At 44.9% G+C, this 14761-nt stretch overlaps 1 protein-coding gene across 2 annotated transcripts in view; it reads right to left on the reverse strand.

Moving 5' to 3' along the window:
• The window catches only part of PTPRR (protein tyrosine phosphatase receptor type R), a 247635-nt gene extending 238217 nt beyond the window's left edge, over positions 1-9418 (reverse strand). For both annotated transcript variants that reach the window (XM_038756286.1, XM_038756285.1), the window contains exon 1: positions 9038-9418. In XM_038756286.1, coding sequence (XP_038612214.1) covers positions 9038-9095 — 58 coding nt within the window. In that variant the 5' untranslated portion in view covers positions 9096-9418. The remainder of the gene's footprint in view (positions 1-9037) is intronic.
• Between the last annotated feature and the right edge of the window lie 5343 nt (positions 9419-14761).

A 14761-nucleotide genomic window follows, 5' to 3' on the forward strand; every position in this document is an offset into this window, starting at 1 on the left:
ATTCGCTGATTCTACTACACTGACAGGAACGAATGCCTTTACAGACTCATGGGTCCAGAAACCTGAGCACTTACTGTGTGCAGAGCACTGTACTAAGCACTTAGCACCATCTAAACGCATGTCTTCTAGACTGTGAGCCCACTGTTGGGTAGGGACCGTCTCTATATGTTGCCAACTTGTACTTCCCAAGCGCTTAGTACAGTGTTCTGCACACAGTAAGCGCTCAATAAATATGATTGAATGAATGAATGTCTTTGGCTGTTTATAAAACACTCAGACATTGGCCTTTCTATCCTTTTTTTTTTGTCTCAAGAGAAAACAGGATCTGTAGAGCCAATTTTCTCTTAGGAAAATGTAACAGCTGAAGCTGTTTTTCTATCCTGGATCTTCAGTTCTATGGCTTTAGAGAGGCATTTTGATTATATTTGGATGGAGAACTTGCAATTTATGTCCAAATTTGGATCTTACTAAAAAGAGAATGGCCACAGAAATCCAGCACCAAAACATTACTGACATTGTTATATAACATCTAGAGGCCCCCGCATTGAGTTAAATGCTATATCGGACACGGAAATCTAAGTTGGAGTGTTACACCATAGTTGGAGGGTTGATGGTGGAACCGGTCCTCAAAGATTTGCCTTCCAACAAACCCAAGACAATTACGAGCATGTCTCAAATGTCTGTTAGAGCATAAGTAGCACTTAATTAATATATTTACTATTATTGTATTATTATTATCATTATTATTATTATTATTATTTTTGCATTAAGCACTTACAATGTGCCAGACACTGTTCTAAGCGCTTGGGTAGATACAAGACACAAGTCAGGTTGTCCCACGTGGGGCTTACAGTTTTAATCCCCATTGTACAGATGAGGTAACTGAGGCCCATAGAAGTGAAGTGACTAGCCCAAGGTCACACAGCAGACAAGTGGCAGAGCCGGGATTAGAACCCATGTCCAGGCTCTATCCACTAGGCCATGCTGCTTCTATAATTGTATTATATCGTAGCCCTGATGTTAGCCAGCAGTGGCAAGAGCAGCTCCTTGGGGGAGAACTCCGTTCTGAGTTTTTAGCCGGTCAGTCAATCATATTTATTGAGCGCTTACTGTGTGCAGAGCACTTGGGAGAGTACAATATAATAATATAGAAGACACATTCCCTGCCCACAACGAGCCTGCAGTCTAGAGGGGAGTTCGGACATTAATATACATAAATAAAGGACAGATAGGTACATAGGTTTTTTGTTCTGGGAGTGGGGAATGAATAAAGGGATCACGTCGAGGTGGCACAGAAGGGAATGGGAGAAGAGGAAAGGGGGACATAGACAGGGAAGAACTTTAGGAGGAGATGTGCCTTCAATAAGGCTTTGAAGTGGGAGAGAGCGACTGTCTGTCAGATTTGAGGAGCATGGGGGTTTCAGGCCAGAGCTAGGACATGGATGAGAAGTTATATAATAATAATAATAATAATCGTATTTGTCATGTGCTTACTACGTGCAAAGCACTGTTCTAAGCACTGGGGGGATACAAGGTGATCAGGTCGTCCCACGTGGGGCTTACAGTCTTGGATCCCCATTTTACAGACGGGGTAACTGAGGCCCAGAGAAGTTAAGCGACTTGCCCAAAGTCACACAGCTGACAATTGGCGGAGCCGGGATTTGAACCCATAACCTCCGACTTCAAAGTCAGGGCTCTTTCCACTGAGCCACGCTGCTTCTCGCATCTTTCTAGAGCTGGGCCACCAGCAGCTATGTGATCAAGGCTGAAAACTTGCTGGCTATTGTGGGTGGAGAAGATCACAACAGCTCCCAAGGCAGCCACCTAATAATAATTGTATTAGTTAAACAGTTATTATTTGCCAAGCACTATACTAAGCACTGGGGTAGATACAAGATGATCAGATCAGAAATAGTCCCTGTCCTGCATGGGGTTTACAAACTAAGGGGGAAAGAGAACGGTTCTGGCATCCTCATTTTACAGGTTCTACACATTTTCAGACATAAAATCTCAGGATCTAAACTCATTTATAATAAATAACAATAATAATGGCATTTGTTGAGTGCTTACTTTGTGCAAAGCACTGTTCTAAGCCCTGGGGGGATACAAGGTGATCACGTTATCCCACGTGGGGCTCACAGTCTTCATCTCCATTTTCCAGATGAGGTAACTGAGGCTCAGAGAAATGAAGCGACTTGCCCAAAGTCACACAGCAGACATGTGGGGGGGCCGGGATTAGAACCCATGACCTCTGACTCCCAAGCCCGGGTTCTTTCCACTGAGTCACGCTGCTTCGCGTTCCTGGAAGGGGACTCCACCACTACCACCACTATGGACACCAGTTAAGGACACCAGTCTTCCTCCTTCTAGACTGTGAGCCCACTGTTGGGTAGGGACTGTCTCTATATGTTGCCAACTTGGACTTCCCAAGCGCTTAGTACAGTGCTCTGCACACAGTAAGCGCTCAATAAATATGATTGATTGATGGATATAAGCCATTCTCTTCAATGGGGGCAACCAGTTCTCCAAAGGTGAGCCTTCTACTGGGAGCTGTGACACTGCCCCCAGTTCAATATCTCTTGCTTCCCGTGCTCCCTTTCTCTGCTTATATTTTTGGATTGGAAGCCCCTTGAGGGCCAGGGAATGCATCTCATTCCCACCCAAGTAGTACTTCCCAGCGCTTAGCACAGTGCTCTGCAAACAGTAAGGACTTGGTAAATACTGTGGGGTCGATCCCCAGGGGCGGCTAGGAAAGGGCGAAAGGAAAAGGCAATGTGGCATGATAGCCCATTTCCTTCATCATCATCATCATCAATCGTATTTATTGAGCGCTTACTGTGTGCAGAACACTGTACTAAGCGCTTGGGAAGTACAAGTTGGCAACATATAGAGACAGTCCCTACCCAGCAGTGGGCTCACAGTCTAAAAGGGGGAGACAGAGAACAAAACCAAACATACTAACAAAATAAAATAAATAGAATAGATATGTACAAGTACAATAAATACATAGAGTAATAAATATGTATAAAACATATATACATATATACAGGTGCTGTGGGGAAGGGAAGGAGGTAAGATGGGGGGATGGAGAGGGGGACGAGGGGGAGAGGAAGGAAGGGGCTCAGTCTGGGAAGGCCTTCACATCTTCCTTGTATTCTTGTATCCTTGTATAGGAGAAGCAGCTCAGTGGCTCAGTGGAAAGATCCCGGGCATTGGAGTCAGAGGTCATGGGTTCAAATCCCGGCTCCGCCACTTGTCAGCTGTGTGACTTTGGGCAAGTCACTTCACTTCTCTGGGCCTCAGTTCCCTCATCTGTAAAATGGGGATTAAGACTGTGAGCCCCCCGTGGGACAACCTGATCACCCGGTAACCTTCCCCAGCGCTTAGAACAGTGCTTTGCACATAGTAAGTGCTTAATAAATGCCATTATTATTATTATTCTGGAACTGCTCAAACTTCTGGACCTGACAGAGAGAAGTCAAGACTGGCATCACCAGGATGCCCAACAGGCTTCGGGGTCACCGACGCTATACCTTAATACGCCAAGAGAAGCTGTCATCCACCATGGCCCCAGGGGCAAATAGAGAAAACTATCCTTTGGACAAGTCTTTCCTTATGTTCTCCCAATTTGCTACCCACCTCTTTCTTATTTCCTATTAAAGGAGTATAAAATAAACCGAATTGCTAAGCAGAAGCCCCCAAACTCACACGAACGGCATTTGAGCAAAATCCCCAAAGTGCTCCATGCAGAATACCCTTAATTGGCCTTATTTTCTACATAAGTTAAAACAACATCTCCCGGATGAGAACGGAGAACATGGATTTGGGCAACCCCCAAACCATTTCGCTTACCCTGGCCACAAAAAGCAGACGCGGTCTTAATCAGTAAAGCCGTACATAGTGAATCAGGCATCATAAATGACCCCTTTGATAGATTATTCTGTTGCAAAGAAACAGCGATCCGGGGTTAACTTGGTCTGTTTTCAACATTTCGTGCTGAAAATAAAATGGAAATCGCTTCCTAGACTATCTTGGCAAGGGATCTGCATTAGTCACCCTGAATAAACTTGTCATTTTCTTCAATGTAATGAGACACGTTGGCCTCTCCACCCTTGCTTAATGTAAACATTTAGCTTTAGCTTACATTCCACGCGGCCATCACCATCTAGTTGAAATTAGATGGATAGAAAATCCCAGCTATCCATCTGAAAAATGATTTGAATTTCAAAGGCTAATAATCAATTGCTAATTGCCACTCAATGATGAATACCTTCACCACAACAAGCACTTTGTTACATTAGATTGTGTTACGGGCACTAGAAAATGTGATCTTACAACCCTATTTCACCATTACTTCTTTTCCTTTAAAGCTATTAAAATCTTTAATGTTGGGAACCAAGGCCCTTTGGAGTGTGTCAGCATTTGTAAGTGGCTTGAGAATTAAAAATGCATGTAAGTGCTAAGTACTATATGAGCATCCCCCTACCTCTCGAGATTCCCCTCAGAAAGGCAGTGAATATTTCGCTTTGCCTTTTACGTTTTTAGTTTCAGGCCATTGGCAGAGGAATGCAGAACTCTTCAGTAGGAAAATCACAATAGATCATTTGTAATCAAGGCCCAATGGAAGGAAAGTAGGTTTCTGATTTTAGAGCCCTTCTCCTCACAGAAACAACTAATGATAATTCAAAAGCGAGGGTGTGCCAAGGGGTGGGAGGGGAGGCACCTGGGGCAGTGCCAGCTGCCAATTATGTTGCCAATTTGTACTTCCCAAGCGCTTAGTACAGTGCTCTGCACGTAGTAAGCGCTCAATAAATATGATTGATTGATTGATTGATTGCTCAGAGTCACAGAGTCCTCAGTTTTCTTTCCAGGAATCGGGAAATGGTATAAGACGGGGGAGATAGCAGGAGCTTGGTTTGGTCACTGTCTCTAGGCAGCAAGGTGATAAAAGCATTACGATGAGATGGTTTTTCCTCAAGCACCAAAATGCCTTCCCCCCACGTGTTTCAGAGCCAATACGATATATTTTCTGCCCGACCTCTTTTCTTTCAGCATTACAAATTCCTCCTTTAAACAGGGCATTCGCTGGATATTTCAGGGACTGACCCCCGTTTTCTGGTCTCTCCCCTCTCGCTTCCTTCAGATGGTGAAAACGGGCAGGGAGCCATGAGAAAAATCACCTTTCCGTGGGTAATAAAGTCAGAACGATTCAGAGGTGTTTTGGTCACCACTAGCCATTTGCTCGTTAAGATGAGGAAACAGAGATGAAGGGGACTACTTTGCAGAACATGGTGCAGGTTAACATGGACAATTTATTACTCATCTGAAAATCTCTTCCTGGAGTCACTTGAGAATGGTGGCCACATCTACTCGTGAATCTTCACAAAGCGGCCCAGAAAAACAGGCGACAGTTGGTCCCTGGGAGCTGTAGGAATGAGTATTTCCATTTTCAGGCCCAGGCAAAGATACAATGATTTGGCAAGAATGATTTAGCCAGTGGTAGCTCTCTGGATATAACCTAAGACTCCAGACTTCTTGCTTTAATCAATCTATCATACTTACTGAGAGCTTACTGAGTGCTTTAGGCAAGAGTTTAAACGCCCTCTTCGAAGTGAAGCAATCCATCCTAATCCCTAAACAGATCTGTAATTTACTTATTTCTATTAAAGTCTATCCCCCCCCAGCCCCTAGACTGCAAGTCCACTGTGGGCAGGGATTGTGTCTCTTTATTGTTATATCATAGTCTCCCAAGTGCTTCAGTGCTCTGCACACAGTAAACAATAAATACGACTGACTGAATAATAATAATAATAATAATGTTGGCATTTGTTAAGCGCTTACTATGTGCAAAGCACTGCTCTAAGCGCTTGGGGGGCTGCAAAGTGATCAGGTTGTCCCACGTGGGGCTCACAGTCTTAATCCCCATTTTACAGATGAGGTAACAGGCTCAGAGAAGTTAAGTGACTTGCCCAAGGTCACACAGCAGACATGTGGCGGAGCTGGGATTCGAACCCATGACCTCTGACTCCAAAGCCCGTGCTCTTTCCACTGAGCCACGCTGAATGAATGAATCAATGAAGTAATATAAATAATGAAACTTTTAAGATAATAGGCATTGAGTGTGACTATTCCTCACAAGACGGAGATACATTCAAGGTGGTTTTTTAAAATAGACGTCATAGAATTACTGTAATGATTTAACTCTCCTATATTGTACGGTGCATAGTAGAGTGCTCTGCCCACAGTAAGTGCTCAATTAATACAATTGATTAATTGATTGATATGTAACAAACTAAAACAAACATTCTTATGTAACATCTGCCAGACCTTGTCATAGTCTGGTCAACTAAATCAATCGTTCACGAACTCCTTTATAAGTAAAAAGAGAGGTAAATAAAATAATGATTTTTCCTTTCCTTGTCTATAGAGGATCTTGGGGGTTCACTATGTCAGCATGAGGAATAAAACAAAAGAAAGGGTGTTTGCTATCATTCTGAAAGGAGCGACCTAAATTCGAGTTCATTTCTGATTGACAAAAAGGGGCTATTCGGTTCTCAAACCACCACGACCGATACTATTCATCAGTATTTGGACGTTCTGCCGCCTCGGAGGATTTGTTAAAATGAGATGCACCGAAGTGTAAAGGATCAGAGTCCTTTTTAACTAGAAACATCTAGAAAGACATGCACCTACTATAATTTTCCCTGGAACTCTCCGGCTGATTGACTGATGATACCCACAACCACGCTCCGGAAAGGCTATCGCTAGAATCAATTAATAAGTCATATTTATTGGGCACTTACTGTGTGCAGAGCACTGTACTAAGTGCTTGGGAAGGACAAGTCGGCAACATATAGAGACGGTCCCTACCCAACAGTGGGCTCACAGTCTAGAAACACGGTGAACACTAAAACGCTAAGGCTGGCCATTAAATCAATCAATCCTATTTATTGAGTGCTTACCGTGTGCAGAGCACTGTACTAAGCGCTTGGGAAGGACAAGTCGGCAACATATAGAGACGGTCCCTACCCAACAGTGGGCTCACAGTCTAGAAACACAGTGAACACTAAAACGCTGAGGCTGGCCATTAAATCAATCAATCGTATTTATTGAGCGCTTACCGTGTGCAGAGCACTGTACTAAGCGCTTGGGAAGCACAAATTGGCAACATATAGAGATGGTCCCTACTCAACAGTGGGTTCACAGTCTACAAACACGGTGAACACTAAAACGCTGAGGCTGGCCATTAAATCAATCAATCGTATTGATTGAGCGCTTACTGTGTGCAGAGCACTGTACTAAGCGCTTGGGAAGCGCAAATTGGCAACATATAGAGATGGTCCCTACCCAACAGTGGGTTCACAGTCTACAAACACGGTGAACACTAAAACGCTAAGGCTGGCCATTAAATCAATCAATCGTATTTATTGAGCGCTTACCGTGTGCAGAGCACTGTACTAAGCGCTTGGGAAGTGCAAACTGGCAACATATAGAGACGGTCCCTACTCAACAGTGGGCTCACAGTCTACAAACACGATGAAGACTAAAACGCTAAGGCTGGCCATTAAATCAATCAATCGTATTTATTGAGCGCTTACTGTGTGCAGAGCACTGTACTAAGCGCTTGGGAAGGACAAGTCGGCAACATATAGAGACGGTCCCTACCCAACAGTGGGCTCACAGTCTAGGAACACGGTGAACACTAAAACGCTGAGGCTGGCCATTAAATCAATCAATCGTATTTATTGAGCGCTTACCGTGTGCAGAGCACTGTACTAAGCGCTTGGGAAGCGCAAACTGGCAACATATAGAGACGGTCCCTACTCAACAGTGGGCTCACAGTCTAGAAACACGGTGAAGACTAAAATGCTAAGGCTGGCCATTAATCCTATTTTCTTCCCAGCTTTCTGAAGGGTGGAGGCCCAGTTTTGGGGGTTGCCACTTGGCTCTCTCCAAGGAGCCAGCTCCCGCCAGCCAGATTCTGGCATCTTTTTGTGGATAGGGACCGTCTCTCTCTATATTGCCAACTTGTACTTCCCAAGCGCTTAGTACAGTGCTCTGCACACAGTCAGCGCTCAGTAAATACGATTGAATGAATGCATGAATCACGCCAAGCTCCATCCTCAGCCAGGGGGTTCAAGAGGCAGGATTCCTGCTACTGTCTCCCGTTTCAGGAATCTTCCCTCTGCAGCGTTTTTCCCGTTTTGGAGCGTTTTTTCGGGCGCTGTCCGTGGTATTATAGGATCCCCTGTTATTCCACCTCTCCCAGCTCCTGCAGAGGATGCCAAATGGATTGATCGCGACCGTGGATTTCGCTTTTTCCTGGGGGAGGAGGCGGGATGGCCCTCCCAACCCTCTCCCGGGATAACGGCAACCGGCCAAGACGTGTCCCTGGCCTGCTGTTGCCTAATTGGAGCTGAAGAGGAGCGGATGGGGGAGAGAGGGGGGGAAACAGAGGCAGGAAAGCTCCATCCTCTGGACTCCCTCAAAGGGGAAGGCGATCCCTACCAGCCGTGGGACTTTATTCTGCGCGGGTGCATTGTGCCAAATTGCATCCCAATCAATCAATCAATCAATCAATCGTATTTATTGAGTGCTTACTATGTGCAGAGCACTGTACTAAGCGCTTGGGAAGTACAAATTGGCATCACATAGAGACAGTCCCTACCCAACAGTGGGCTCACAGTCTAAAAGGCGAGAGGCAACAGGTGTGGCTCTCCCCCATCTCCCACCCACCCTGGCCATCATCATCATCATCATCATCAATCGTATTTATTGAGCGCTTATTATGTGCAGAGCACTGTACTAAGCGCTTGGGAAGTACAAATTGGCAACATATAGAGACAGTCCCTACCCACCAGTGGGCTCACAGTCTGAAAGGGGGAGACAGGGAACAAAACCAAACCTACTAACAAAATAAAAGAAATAGAACAGATATGTACAAATAAAATAAATATGTACAAACATATATACATATCGGCTTCCAGGACACTTTCCACAGCTCAGTGCAGCCCCGAGCACATCAGTGGCCCCTTACCTGCGGCGTGGAGATGAAAAAGCAGACACAGCGCAGGAAAATTGAGCCTTCTCTGCATGCTGGTGGCGGGGAGGGGCCTCTCGCCCGACCCCCTGCAACAAAAAAAAAGAGCTTCTGGACGTCCAAAAGGCAATCCTGCTCCTCTCTCTTCGACTGCTTAAGCCCTGGCTTTTGCAGAAGGTCCGTGGCGCCGATCTGAATAAAAAAAAAAAAAAATCAATCTCCCCTCCTGGCTGGTTTGGAGCCTGGAGGGAGGAAGAGGAGTGGGATGCTTTCCAGTGGAATGGGGAGGGATGGATAATTAATTATTACAGCTTGGAGGCGGTCCCATCCCCCTTTTCCTCCCCAGGATCGACTCTGCAGGGGCTGCTCAGGGTCTGATGTGCTGTGGAGTGGTGAAAAAGCTTCCTATTTGCAACCCAAACCTGTCCTGGCTACTGAGCATGCCCAGCCTCAGGACTGGAGACACACAATCACACACAATCGCACACACACACACACACACACGTTTGGACCCCGAGAGTCCAATTTTCCAGGATTTAGCAGCGGCTGAAAGGGGCTCAGGCCGCCTGAAGGGAGCCAAAACCTCATTCCCGCATTCATTCCGGTCACTCGATCGTATTTATTGAGCGCTTACTGGTGCAGAGAACTGGACTAAGCGCTTGGGAAGGTACAGTGCAGCAACAAAGAGTGGCAATCCCTGCCCACAACGAGCTTATAGTCTGGGGCAGGGGGCAGACTTGGATACAAATAAAAAGACATGAATATAAATATATAAAATGACAGATATATACATACCTGTATATATGTAGACTGTATATATGTATGTGTATATATGTATATATAGGTATATATATATATGTATGTATGTATATACATATATGTATATATGTACATATATATGTATATATGTATGTATATATACATATACATACATGTATGTATGTATATATGTATGTATATACATATACATGGAATGCCTGGAATGCCCTCCCTCTGCCCCTCCGCCAAGCTAGCTCTCTTCCTCCCTTCAAGGCCCTGCTGAGAGCTCACCTCCTCCAGGAGGCCTTCCCAGACTGAGCCCCTTCCTTCCTCTCCCCCTCGTCCCCCTCTCCATCCCCCCATCTTACCTCCTTCCCTTCCCCACAGCACCTGTATATATGTATATATGGCTGTACATATTTATTACTCTATTTACTTATTTATTTATTTATTTTACTTGTACATTTCTATCCTATTTATTTTATTCTGTTGGTATGTTTGGTTCTGTTCTCTGTCTCCCCCTTTTAGACTGTGAGCCCACTGTTGGGTAGGGACTGTCTCTATATGTTGCCAATTTGTACTTCCCAAGCGCTTAGTACAGTGCTCTGCACATAGTAAGCGCTCAATAAATACGATTGATTGATTGATTGATTGATTGATTGTATATATACAAAGTATATGTATATATTTTAGACTGTGAGCCCACCGTTGGGTAGGGACTGTCTGTATATGTTGCCAATTTGTACTTCCCAAGCGCTTAGCACAGTGCTCTGCACATAGTAAGTGCTCAATAAATACGATTGATGATGATGATGATGCTGTATATATGTTTGTACATATTTATTACTCTATTTATTTATTTTACTTGTACATATCTATTCTATTTATTTTATTTTGTATGTTTGCTTTTGTTCTCTGTCTCCCCCTTTTAGACTGTGAGCCCACTGTTGGGTAGGGACTGTCTCTAGATGTTGCCAACTTGTACTTCCCAAGTGCTTAGTGCAGTGCTCTGCACATAGTAAGCGCTCAATAAATACGATTGATGATGATGATGATGATAAAGACTTTTAGACTGTGAGCCCACTGTTGGGTAGGGACTGTCTCCATATGTTGCCAACTTGTACTTCCCAAGTGCTTAGTACAGTGCTCCGCACACAGTAAGCGCTCAATAAATACGATTGATTGATTGATTGATTGATAAAGTACTATGGGGCTGGGCCTGAGGAGAGAGCAGAGGGAACAGGTCAGAGAGATGCAGAAGGGAGTGGGAGATGAGGAAAAGTGGGGCTGAGTCTGGGAATGCCTGTTGGAGGAGATAGGCCTGAGTGCTTTGCACATAGTAAGCGCTGAACAAATGCCATCATTATTATTATTATTATTATTATTATTATTATTATTATGAGAAGCAGCGTGGCTCAGTGGAAAGAGCCCGGGCTTAGGAGTCAGAGGTCATGGGTTCTAATCCCAGCTCCGCCACTTGTCTGCTGTGTGACTTTGGGCAAATCACTTCACTTCTCTGGGCCTCAGCTGCCGCATCTGTAAAATGGGGATTAAAACTGTGAGCCCCATGTGGGACACCCTGATTACCTTGTATCCTCCCCAGCGCTCAGAACATTCATTCATTCATTCATTCGTATTTATTGAGCGCTTACTGTGTGCAGAGCACTGTATTAAGCGCTTGGGAAGTACAAGTTGGCAACATATAGGGATGGTCAATCAATCAATCAATCATATTTATTGAGCGCTTACTATGTGCAGAGCACTGTACTAAGCGCTTGGGAAGTACAAATTGGCAACATATAGAGACAGTCCCTACCCAACAGTGGGCTCACAGTCTAGAAGGGGGAGAAAAGTGCTTTGCACATAGTAAGTGCTTAACGAAGTGCTTTGCACACAGTAAGCGCTTAACAGATGCTATCATTATTATTATTAAATGCCATCATCATCATCATCATCATGTTCATAAGAGGCAGGCCAGAGACCAAGAGTGGAGTGGAGGAGGGATGGAGCCTGGGGCTGATCAGTGCTTATTTTATCAGGCCTAGACCTCCTAGAAGGTCCTGTTACGCCTGTTTCTGCACTGTTATGCTCAATAATCAATCAATCAATCAATCGTATTTATTGAGCGCTTACTATGTGCAGAGCACTGTACTAAGCGCTTGGGAAGTACAAATTGGCATCACATAGAGACAGTCCCTACCCAACAGTGGGCTCACAGTCTAAAAGGGGGAGACAGAGAACAGAACCAAACATACCAACAAAATAAAATAAGTAGGATAGAAATGTACAAGTAAAATAAATAAATAAATAAATAGAGTAATAAATATGTACAACCGTATATACATATATACAGGTGCTGTGGGGAAGGGAAGGAGGTAAGACAGGGGGATGGAGAGGGGGACGAGGGGGAGAGGAAAGAAGGGGCTCAGTCTGGGAAGGCATGATTGATTGATTGATTGACCATCCCTCTATGTTGCCAACTTGTACTTCCCAAGCGCTTAGTACAGTGTCCATCCCTGGACACTGCCTGCCTGAAAGTTGGTTGCCTGACCGTATTCTGGAGGTTTCAAGGAAAGAGTTGTAGGGGCTTGCTCTTTGCTCAATTAGAGATTCACCCAGGGACGCCTCACTCGGCGCCCCATTTTGCAAAGGGCTGATCTCCCACTCGGCCCGGCCTAAGCGGGGACACGGGTGGTTAGGTGGTGTTGCTTTCTTCTCCTCTGTCTTCACCGCCCCCCACCCCCGAGACCCTGGCTCCCTCCTCCCTGTTCACACCTTCTCCTCTCCAGGCTGCGCCCCAATTTCCAATCCATTAATAATAATAATGGCATTTGCTAAGTGCTTACTATTTTATTTGGTTTATATGTTAGACTGTTAGACTTTTATATGTTAGACTTTTAGACTGTGAGCTCACTGTTGGGTAGGGACTGTCTCTATATGTTGCCAATTTGTACTTCCCAAGCGCTTAGTACAGTGCTCTGCACATAGTAAGCGCTCAATAAATACGACTGATGATGATGATGATATGTTTTGTTTTGTTGTCTGTCTCCCCCTTCTAGACTGTGAGCCCGCTGTTGGGTAGGGACCGTCTCTATATGTTGCCAACTTGGACTTCCCAAGCGCTTAGTACAGTGCTCTGCACACAGTAAGCGCTCAATAAATACGACAATGAATGAATGAATGTGCAGAGCACTGTTCTAAGTGCTGGGGAGGTTACAAGGTGATCAGGTTGTCCTAAGAGGGGCTCATAGTTTTAATCCCCATTTTACAGATGAGGTAACTGAGGCATGGAGAAGTTAAGTGGCTTGCCCAAAGTCACACGGCTGACAGCTGGTGAAGCCAGCATTTGAACCCATGACCTCTGACTCCAAAGCCCATGCTCTTTACACTGAGCCACGCTGCTTCTCGTGCTTCTCACTACCATGGGGAACACGGAGGAGAAACAATGCTTTGCTCTCAGTCTCATAAAGTTTCACTCTTATTCTTCCAGGTCCTACACAAAAGGCATTCTGATGAGTTCATAATTGAATCATTTTCTAGAATTGTTTTTATCTCAATAGCATAAAGGGGGGGGGGGTTGAACCCTACTTTTCTCCATCCCCCTCTGGTAAACAAAGTGGAGGATAAGACCCATTTTTTTTAAAAATGGAATCTAGCTTTTATGGCAGGGCAACAACCTCAGTGGGAAAATCATACCTCGGATACAGCACGGGCCTGGGACTCAGAAGGACCTGAGTTCTAATCTGGCTCTACCGCTTGCCTGCTGTGTGACCTAGGACGAGTCACTTACCTTCTCTGTGCCTCAGTTACCTCATCTGCAAAATGGGAATCAAGACTGGGATTCCCCCATGTGGATCAGGGTCTGTGTCCAACCTATCTACCGCGGTGCTTGACACGTAGTAAGCGCTTACCAAATACCGGTATCATTATTATGGCAAACGTGCCCCCTGTAGCATCTCTCCAAGTTTACAATTTTGCCTATTTCCTCCATAGTTTGGCGGATGTAAAGCGTTAGCCCACTTTGTCCATTGTGGGCTAATGGTCAGTGCACAGACCTGGACGTGAGAGGATCTGAGTTCTAATTCCATCTTCATCATTTGCCTGCTGTGTGAGCTTGGGGAAATCACAACTTATCACTTTCCTCATCTATATAATGAGGATTGTCCCTCTCCTTTAGATTGTGAGCCCCCATGGTGGGAAAGGGACAGCGTTTGGCCTGCATAGCTACCCCAGTGCTCAGTACAGCTCTTGGCACATAGTAAGTGCTTAGCAAATACCACAGATATTATTACTATGATATTAGCTTGCCGCGCATGCGGGCAGAAGAGGGTTAGGGGGAAAGGGAGTAGAGAAGAGCAACTGCTAGTGACTTTGACTGGAACTTGGGCTCCTATGCCCTCCTCTCTAGCAGATGGTGGCCAACGCTCACCCAGGTCTGCAAAAGACTTCCCATTCAGTGCTATGGTGCCAATTTGTACTTCCCAAGCACTTAGTACAGTGCTCTGCACATAGTAAGCGCTCAATAAATACGATTGATGATGATGATAATTCAGTGGGAAAAATGTGTGACTCGATTGAGTGAAAATTTTCTACGAACCAAGGTGATCGGTTGAACTAAAATGCATCAAATGGCATAAGAAATAGCCACATGTCCCTTGGGGGATTTGTGTGTCAATTAATGTAATTGGCTGTGATTTTGCCAATAAACAAAATACCAGAGGTTCCCACTTCCAGAGAGGTTTATACCTGACTCCTGCACAAAGCGAGAGATTCTTCTTAACAGCCTCACTTCTTCATTGAACAGATGAAGTTGGCAGAGCACGAAAATAGCATCCCAGATTAAAATTAATCCCTTTTGGAATGAATTAAAATGCTACAGATGACTAATTTTCTGTCCTCGAGGAAGCGAGAGACTAGGCAAGGTGGTCGATTACCCCAGGAGCCTGGTCTAATCCCAGAACC

This window comes from Tachyglossus aculeatus, chromosome 14 (genome assembly GCF_015852505.1).
Source record: "Tachyglossus aculeatus isolate mTacAcu1 chromosome 14, mTacAcu1.pri, whole genome shotgun sequence".
Lineage (NCBI taxonomy): Eukaryota > Metazoa > Chordata > Mammalia > Monotremata > Tachyglossidae > Tachyglossus > Tachyglossus aculeatus.